At 47.0% G+C, this 10,000-nt stretch overlaps 1 protein-coding gene across 4 annotated transcripts in view; it reads right to left on the reverse strand.

The window, feature by feature from the left end:
- The window catches only part of LOC121720857, a 101,724-nt gene that overhangs the window by 22,443 nt on the left and 69,281 nt on the right, over positions 1 to 10,000 (reverse strand). For all 4 annotated transcript variants that reach the window (XM_042107334.1, XM_042107332.1, XM_042107336.1 and 1 more), the window contains one exon: positions 1 to 24. This exon is cut by the window's left edge and continues 158 nt beyond it. In XM_042107334.1, the coding sequence (XP_041963268.1) occupies positions 1 to 24 (24 nt within the window). The remainder of the gene's footprint in view (positions 25 to 10,000) is intronic.

The raw sequence follows: 10,000 nt of genomic DNA on the forward strand, positions 1-10,000 counted from the left end.
CCGACACGGAGAATGACCACATACCTGAACGAGAGAGAGAGAGAGAGAAAGAGAGAGTCCATACATGAGATAGGAAAAAGTGAATAGACAGGAACACACACACACACACACACAAAAACTCAACAAATTTACAGATAAGAGAGTCCCTTTATGACAGCAGTTTTGGAGGCTTTGATCTTGACAAAGTCAAACAGTCGAGTGTGAAAGTGCTCCAGATTTCTGTTTTTGACTCCGTCTTTGGCTTGTCTAACTAACGACCCTGACTACTCAGGGAAAAAAACCTGATAGTTCTGCATGCATTTTCTGTGTCCTCAATGCCCCCACCCAGCCCCCCCACACACACATATACATCACACAAAGAGAAACTGCACTGCCCCCCTAAGACAGCCCATTTGGTGTTTGTCTGTGTCTGTGTCTCTCTCTCTCTGTGTGTGTGTGTGTGTGTATGTGTGTGTGTGTGTGTGTGTGTTTCCCTTGCTGCAGTTTATACTGTAGTATATGCGTTCCTGCAAAGAGTGGCAGTGGATTACAGGTCGGCATTGCTCTCACAGCCAATTCCTTACACTTCACTTATACCGTGTGGCCACACACACCAAAGCTGCAAACAAGCCCAGCAACAGGGAGGCTTGGCTGACTCACACAGACAGAAAGAGAACGAAAGAGACAGCTAAGGAGAACAAAGACCTAAATAAACACAGAATGTTATTTTTTTAAAAAGAGGCAAAGAAAATCAAGAGCTGCTGAGAGGCAACTTAATGAGTCACTCAATCAGTCACTCAATCAGTGTTACAGCTGAGCATGGAAGTTCCGCTGTGCCACACACACAGCCACATCACAGGTGGTGCTAGCGCAGCGCTAGCTTCTGCTAGCACCCCCCACTGCATGAAAGGCTGCCAGTGGCTCGTGGAACTGCACTAGATCAAAGGCAAGCCTGCCTGATGACTGCATCCCTGTGTTCTGAGTCGACAGCCCGGTGCTCATCAACAGCAGTACTTGTGTGAGCTTCTTTCATGTCCATCACCGGCAGCCCTTTCCAATGGAGGTGGTCATGGTAGTGGTTGTGGTTGGGGTTGAGCAGTCAGGTGGGACGGATGGGAATGCAGGGTTACTGCATGTAAGTGGTTACCATGGACATGACAGGGGTGGCCTTTGTGCCACTGGAATGCCATTAAAATGTCCAGTGAGTTGAGGAGAGTAGCAGAGAAAAGAGGAGAGTGAGTGAGAGAAAGAGAGATGCGCTATGCCATGAAAGAGAGATGCGCTATGCCATGAAAAATGCATCAGATTCCCTCACAAGCAAACAACAAAGGGCTTACTTCTTTAAAGCCACATATAAAGGTACACACCGTCGTCACAAACATGCACACTAAAACATACACATACATGCATGCAGTCATATACAGTCACACATACATACATACATACATACGTACAGTATATACTGTACATATACATACATATACATACACAAGTAGTCATACATCATCAAACACACATACCAGAAGCATATGTGTATGTGAATTCATACACACATGCAAACATGCCCACATGCACACACACATACAGTATACACACTCACATGCACACGCACACACACACACACACACACACGCACACACTGTATGCATAGTCATACACATGGGCATATATACACACACACAGTTGGTACCACAGAGAGAAATGACAATGCAATTTCATATCCAGCTCTAAACCTACCACACCCCGTTGTCAACAAAATCATTCATCATTTTCTGCAGCAGACAGACTAAGGGGTGGCAGCCAGCTACACACACACACACACACACACACACACACACACACACAAACACACACACACACACACAAACACAACAACAACAACAACACAGGCAAATGGTGACAATTGCTTGAAAATCGCAATTCCGGCACCCAAAAAGACGAGGGAGGAGAACAAGAGAAAAGGTCCGGCCACAAAAGGGAACTCCTGCGATCGAGACATAATCGCCCCGCTTCATGCCAATAATACATCGGAGGCGTGCAATGAAACAGCATGGTGAAGCAGACGCAATGTTCTGTGACTCTCCCCGAGCTGCGCACAGCACTCCCCAACAGGGTGCCATAATTGCCTTCTGAAAAGCGAGGGAGAGAGAGAGAAAGAGAGGGAGAAATGGGGAAGAGAGAGAGAGAGAGAGAGAGAGAGAGAGAGAAAGAGAAAGAGAGAGAGAATAGCAGGCCTACAGCGCCTCAGATCCACTTCAAAGAGATGCCCAAATTCTCCATGTCCACTCTGCTAGATATATCAAAGTTTCTTGGTTTTTTCTCTCCTCTCTCCCCTTCTTTCTCTATGGCTTCTTGTCCTACGTGGGCAGGTCATTTACAGGCCTCAGCATACTGGTCAAGCTGCCTCCAGAGCCTGGGGAAGGGGATCGAGGTGGGTCACTGGCCCGGACATATGGCAGCTGGGATTAGAGAGGGGAAACGGCCACAGGGAGTCAGGCATGGAGAATGGAGGAGAGGGCTCTCGTTTAATACAGATTTAACCAAAGTATTTATCCACTACAGACCAGCACTGTCAGACAGTTGATGGGGGACCAGGAGGGAGAAAGCGGGAGAGAGAGGAAGAAATGAGAGAGAGAGAGGGAAGGAAGGAGGAAGAGAAAAAAGAAGTAGAGGAATGGGAAACAACTACAGTTCATACTGTAGGTAGAATGTGAGGACTAGAAGTGATGGGGGGGAAAGGAGATAGAGAAAGAGGGCCAGCCAGAGGTGGAGGGGGTGGGACGAGAGACAGATGGAGGGGGAGGGACAGGTGAGAGGGCAGGGCATGATAGGTGGGGTTGGTGGAGGGGGTGGGGGGGCACAGGGAACAGAGATCTGAGTAAAGGACAGCGCAAGGTTGATCTGGCCACTGTTGCGCTGGACAATAACTCACCGGAAGAGAGCAACACAGTCAGGGAGGGGGAGAGAGAGAGAGAGAGAAAGAACGACAGAAAGAAGAAAAACAGCTCGCGTGAAGAAAAGAGCGAAAGGGAGATGGAGGAGTGCGAGACGTGTTATCTGAGCGAGGAGAGGAGGCTTTCTGTTACCCCGGGACTGGAATACGGGAGAGTCATTAAAAAAGTGTCTAGCTGGCTAAAGCTCAGGCACTGGTTGAAAATAGCCTGCATAAAATCTACATCTGTTTAGTGGTAGTCCATCATACAGGGGTCTTACTGCAGGGTATATACAGAAATTCTTAAGTTGAATTTAATACCTTTTAATACCTTTTTTTAAATACCTTCACAATATTGTTTAATACCAACACGACTTCGAGCTGCAACTAGCGGCAACCTTTCGAAATTCAGTGTTGGGGGTGACTAATTATAAAGTAACAGATTACTGTCATTTTTGTTACTTAACTTTCTGAATAAGAAAGTGGAGCAATGCTTACAATTCAAATCAAGTATCTATTATTACAGTTACTGGATACTTTGTTCCTTTTTTTGCTTCAATAAAAACACTGGCCTATACACAATTATTTGTTATTTAATCCTAACCCAAGATAAAAAGTTATTTCATTGTTATGTGTAGGAAGAGCACACACCACGTCTCCAGCACTACACTCTTTCTTTCACTATCATTCTATCTCAATCAAGACAAAATGACAAATGAAAATAAGAAAAGGTATACTGGACTTTCTTCTAAAAAGGCCCACGACCATACGCAGTACACACACACCCTTCCTGTCTCATATAATTTGCCAGTCAAAGTATCACATTCAAAAATAGGCTGTTACATTTTACAAAAATACTAATTATTAATTGGGTGCTGCTGGAGAATGTGGGCCCCATGTGACAAAAATTTTGAAAAATAACCATTTAAATGGTGACTTCTGGGGAATTTTGTGGATACTAATTGACAAATTGACTTAAAATATATTATATTATAATATATTGATAGCATATTACTATACAGCCTATACAAACCTACACAGGTTCTTATATTCAACTAATTGCAAGTCTATTGGGACTTTGATCTTATCACATACTACATCAAGGGAGTAACCCTATAGCTCCTGAGCTTTGAATAATGTAAAGGTAACACCTGTTAAACTAACCTTAACATGACATTTACTGAGGGTAGAAAATGTTAAATCTTATAGCCTAAACCTTATCTTATAGCCTAAACAAAGCAACACTGTGAGGCCTATATTTAACCTCTGACTATTCTGTAGTCAAGGTAGGGGTAGCTAATTGCAAATAACCCCTTATAACATGTGCATATGTTTACATGTTATGTTCTTGTTTTTTCCCCCTTTCATTTAATTATATATTTGTTTGAATGAAAAGGCCTTCTGCCTTTATGGGGACTTTTAATTTGAAAATGGGTTATTGTGATACTGTATGTAGACCTACAGTAGTTTAGGCTATGTCTGCTGCTCTTACAGCCTGTGTCATTGAAAACGCGACGTAAATGATTACTTTTTTGGATGACAATGACAGCTGGTAGCGTAGACTTACTGATAGCTTCAATGACGCAAATTTATGTGGAGACAGTAGCCCTACGTGGCCGATGAGCCAGCCTGTCGACTCTTCCACCTCTGATTACGTCCGCCCATTCATGTTTGCTGGCTAGTAGACTCCAGAGCGGTAGAAAAACGGCTCTGGTAGACTCCATATGTGACCTGACGGCATTCACTCCCATCCAGGGGCATTTATTGTCTTTTTACAGACGTGGTAATACGCCTCTTGGCTGTTGCCAACTAGCCTAAGCCAGTCTTTGAATCTCGAGTCCTCTAACCAAATGTCCAAAAAAATACAATTTCCCATGACATCGTCAATGGTAGCGAACTTTTGGCAACAAGTTTAGGCAGTAAGCCAGCCGTATATCCAGTTTGAGCATAGAGTTTGAGGGGGGCGCTAAAAGTTTTTTTTACCGCGAACGCACACTGACATATTGCTCAGGTGCTACTCGCACATATAATTAATATAATATAAATAAATTCACGCAAATTTATGCACTTAACACAAATGGAAAACATCATAGTTAGTGGTTCGAAAATGTAATACCTCATTAGATGACGTTTATTACTTTTTAATACTTTTAAATGGCCTTAAATTTGGCTAATTTCATTTACTACCTTTTAATACTTTTTACAACCCCGCGGACACCCTGTATGAGAAAGAACTGAAAGTGAGCGAGAGAGAGTAGAGTGAGGTAGGGAGAGAGAGAGAGAGAGAGAGAAGAGACAGAAATATATATACAGTAGAGAGGGGGGAGGTAAGATCCCAACTGAGCAGTACTTTTATTACTGTGCTAAATATGAGTCTCGCACTGAGAGGAGATTAACTCTAGTTCTGCACACATCTGACGGAGACGCCTTCCCTTGCACCAGAATCACAAAGCCCCCTCTGATGGAGGAGAGGTCAATTCCGCCGCACAATGAATGGACTCTCCAGGACCGGGCTGAGATGTTTTGTAGAGAGGGAGAAAAGGGGTGAAGAGTCCACTTAGGGCAACTGACCCAACGCCCATTCCTACCGCTCTTTCGCCATCCTCACAAAATGGACTGAAGAGCCCGTAGAGCGAGGGACAACATGGGGAAAAGAGAGGAAGAGAGAGAGAGGAGACAAAAGAGAGAGGGAAATGGGAAAGAGAGAAAGGGGGATTGAGAGATGGGGGGGTGAGAGAGAGAGAGGGGAAAAGAAGAGGAAGAAAGACTGTCATTGTGAAAGGGACCAATCAGTATGACCACTTCAGCTGAGAGAGAGAGACAGAGAGAGGGAGGAGGAGAGAGAGGAAGGGAGGGGTGGGGAAAAGACTGCAGTGACTGATGATAACATAAAGTTATCCAGAGAGGAAGAAAAAAACTGAGGAGATTGGAAGGAGGAGAAGAGAGTGAGGGAGGGAGGACATAGCAGAGGGGAAGAGAGCAAGACAGAAAGAGGAAGAAAGTGTGACAGAAGGCAAGACTGTAGGAGTGACACTGGATGGAGGGAACAGAGGGAAGGGTGATGACTGATGAGTACAGAGGAGAGGAAAGGAGAGAAGATGAGAGAAGAAGAGAGGAAAGGAGAGGTGAGGAAAGAGGAGAAAAGAAAGGAGAGAAGAGAAGAAAGAGAGAAAATGTGTTTGAGAGCTGCGTTTCCAGCAATGATTTCACCGTCTATTGAAGCAGAAAGCACTGAACTTTAGATGAAATATTAATAAAAAAGAGAGAGAGAGGAAATAGGGAGACAGAGAAAATGGAAGGATAAAAAGCCTGCTAATATTAACTATTATTATTAACCACTATTTTAATTACAGCCTTTTTTGAAGATGTGAAACTCAATTAGCAATAACAATGATTGGAATTATTGCCATTACTTAATTGTTTTGTTATCATCATTATCGTTATTATTTCTGCAATTTCAGCAGGAGCGTCGGGGCTCCCTGTGTTCCAAAAAAGAAAAAAAAAACTTGGACTGAAATCAAACACTCATTCTCATTGACTCATTCACTCTCTCTCCACCACTCACAGGCACACAATCCCAACTGATCTCAGGACAGTGCTAATTAACTTTAGGACAAATCATGGTCCCTAAACTTCTCTCTTTTGAAACAGACATGTCGTGTACTGTGTTTGTTTAAAACAGGAAGAGTGTTCTTAGTGTTCTTAACTTTAGACTGTATAAATAATTCCTAATGGGAGAATCACCAATGAGGATTTAGGTAGTGGCATAAGAAAGGAGGAGGAATGAGAAAGGAATAAATAAAAGAGAGTAAAAAGAGAGAGAGAAAGAAAGTGAGAACAGGAGATATGCTCAGTAGCCTTAGGAATACTTATGCCGGCGTCGTGTACATGCAAGGCGTAACCGTTAACAAAACCTCACCGGTTTCACAAAAACCGGCGTCGTGTGCACGGCCCCTTAGGTAACCAGGTGTAAGTTTCAGGATGAGAGAGAGTGTAAATATTAGCACACATTCAGAGGAGTGCCTTTGAGTACGACAAGAACAGATCAACTCGCCTGTTTTACCCTTTGAGGGCTTTTTTTCAGAAGCAGAAGACAAAACACACACATACACACACAAGCACACAGATGGGTCTTTAATTTTCCAGAGACCCATTTGAATTTTCATCGATAATAACAGTGCTGTTTACTCACTACCTCCTGTTTAAAAACCATCAGTCCTCGGCCTATTTAAACAGCTGGGCCGGAGCCCCCCTCAGGTCGAGAGCAGGAGTCTGGAGCTGCATGTCAATTCGCCGGGTCTTTTTTGGCACAGTGGTTCCCATGGCCTAAGCATTATGGGCAGTGCTGACCGGCGTGGGAGCAGGGAGCTATGACCTACATTAGCATGGCCGCGGCGGCTCGCACACGTGCAACTGCGGGAGAGAGCCACTCGCGCTACTGCTAATATGCTCGCGGCGCTGATGACAGAGTCCCTCTCACTCATTTTGCGGGGGTGAGGGGGGTAGGGGGCATTGCAAGAGGCTCCGAGCGGCTCTATTCAGCTGCATTGCGACCCCACACTACAGTGGTATCGGCGCGTGTTTTTGAGGCCTGTGCTGTCTCTCGCTCGACTCAACAATGTTCTATTCTCCCTCGGATGTAAATGTTATGTGCTAAATGGCAAAAGCGCTCGGGCGGCTTCTACAGCGGGCCGGAGATATACTGCCCAGAGGGAGATGGGGAGAGAGGGAGGGAGAGAGGACGGAAAATTACAGGCTGCTCAGAGGGATGAGTGACACATGTGAAAGTGCACGAGCACTCAGCGTTCTGCTCCTGCGAGGTAGAGCAGGAGGAGGAGGAGGAGGAGGGAGGGGGTGGTCATGGCGTTCCACTTTAAGCACCACTCTCTGTCAGCACCCTGCCACGCCACCTCCCCATGCCCTCGTCTCGTCGCGCCCGTGTTCCCTGGCTTTTGGCAGGACCCCCCGTCGCGCGCCCGGTCCACCAGCCTCGCTCACTCCCCGGCGCGGTGGCACGGCAGCGGGACCAGTGTGTCGGCGGAGTGGAGGAGGAGGGGTGGAGAGGAGAGGGAGAGGAGGACAGGAGAGAGGAGAGGCCTGCCGCGAACGCTCCCATTAGCATGGAAATCACTCCTCCTCCGCCGCCGCAGTGATGGCTTGGGAGTCGGCACAGAAAAAAGAATGGCTTTAACTCCCATTATTCTGCGTGGAGGCACGCCAGCAGGGCCCATGACAAAACCGCAAACCACGTCCCAGGCCCTCCTCCTTCTCTTTCCATCTCTCTCTCTCTCCATCTCTCTCTGTGTCTCTCTCATACAGTACTCCTTCATCACCCGTTACACATGCCTCTTTCTCCCTCTCTCTCTGTGCCTCCTCCATCTATCCTCTCTCTCGCTCTCTCTGTCACCCCCCTTCACCACTCATTTCCTCCTACTGTACCTCTCTCTCCTCAAGCATCGCTTGCTGACACGACAGGAGACACACACACACACACACACACACACACACACACACACACACACGCAGACACACACACACACCAACCCCCCCCCCCCCCACCCTCCGGTCCCATGATCGATTCCCGCTGGTGACAGTGGCCCAAGGTTGTTCCTGAAAACTCAGCAAAACAAATGGCCAACTTCCCCCTCTAACAAAGTTTGCCTCCTCCCCCACCTTTTTTCTTTTTTTTTTTATCTCGCAGCCATTTTCCATCTGCCAAAGACAATGTCCAGAAACAGAGGGAAAAAAGCACCACCACCACAAAAAACGAAATATTCCACCCTTCTGGGCTCTCGCTTCTCTTCCAGCTTGGCACAATCTTTCTTCATGAGTTCACTAGTTTCCGGTAGGTTATCACACTTAGTGGCAAACGCACGCTCCCATCAACTCTCGCTCGGTGTTTTGTGGCAAAACAAACGCAACTGGGCGACTGGAGTCCTCTTGCTAAGGCCTAACTCCTCCTAATTCATCTCACTTCTCAGTAACCCATATCATTACTCACAGTCCCCCGGCACCACTTTGCCCTGTGACATTAAAGTCAGTGTACAGCAGCAGCACCCCCCCTCCCATCCCCCTCCGGGCAAGCAAGGCCACTTTACCCCAGCGACCATAGAGCTCGCCTTAGCAGCACACACACGCACACACACACACACACACACACACACACACACACACACACACATACACACACACAAGAGTGCCAGGGGAGGAAAACATGAATAAAGGCCTGAGTAATGCTCACAACCACACTACCCTTCAACACCCACCCCGAAGGCCCTGGCTAAAGCTGTGGGCACACACACACATACACACAAACACACACACACACACACACACACGCTGCACATGAGGGCAATCCAATCGGCGCTCTAATTGGGCGTTGTGATACGATGGAGCGATTTCAGGGACGTTTTCATGCACCAGTGATATCTACAACCCCCCAAGGAGAAATCACTGTGACGGAGGAGCTTGAGAAGATTTTTTTGAAGGGGGGGAGTGACAGTAAAATGGCAAATGTGTGTATGTGCTGATGTGGGGGTGGGGATAGTTTTCTTGCGGGCAGCTATGATACTCAACCCTATCAACCGTATCAGTCAACAAATAATCCGATGAAGAGGATCCAGCAAGTGACCGCCTCTCATGCTACAGTGATTCGTGCGTAGGGGTGTGGAAGTGTGTGTGTGTGTGTGTGGGGGCGGGGGGGGGATTCACTACTTCTCTCATGTGGTTGCCTTCCTCACTGACCAAGACACACACAAAAAAAGCAAAGGCTTCACTCTCCCCTCAGCCAACTGGAGACGGCACTGACCACAGCAGGCCTGATTATAGTCGTCCATCCGCACAGGCGAGATGGAGCCGCTCCCACTGCTCGTGTCAACACCAACCCCAAACCCACCCCACCCCTTCTCCAACCCCCTCTCTCCCGCTCCTTCTCCCCCTCTCTTGCTCCTTCTCTCCGCCACTTCGCTCCTCTAAATCCATCCATCCCTCCTTCACGCTTGGCGGACTCGTCCCCCCGGGACGCATCTGCATGCCTCCCAACGAGGCGTCTCACGGCTTTATCATGTCACGCATGGCGACAGGCACTTC

Source organism: Alosa sapidissima, chromosome 1 (genome assembly GCF_018492685.1).
Source record: "Alosa sapidissima isolate fAloSap1 chromosome 1, fAloSap1.pri, whole genome shotgun sequence".
NCBI classification, from domain to species: domain Eukaryota; kingdom Metazoa; phylum Chordata; class Actinopteri; order Clupeiformes; family Clupeidae; genus Alosa; species Alosa sapidissima.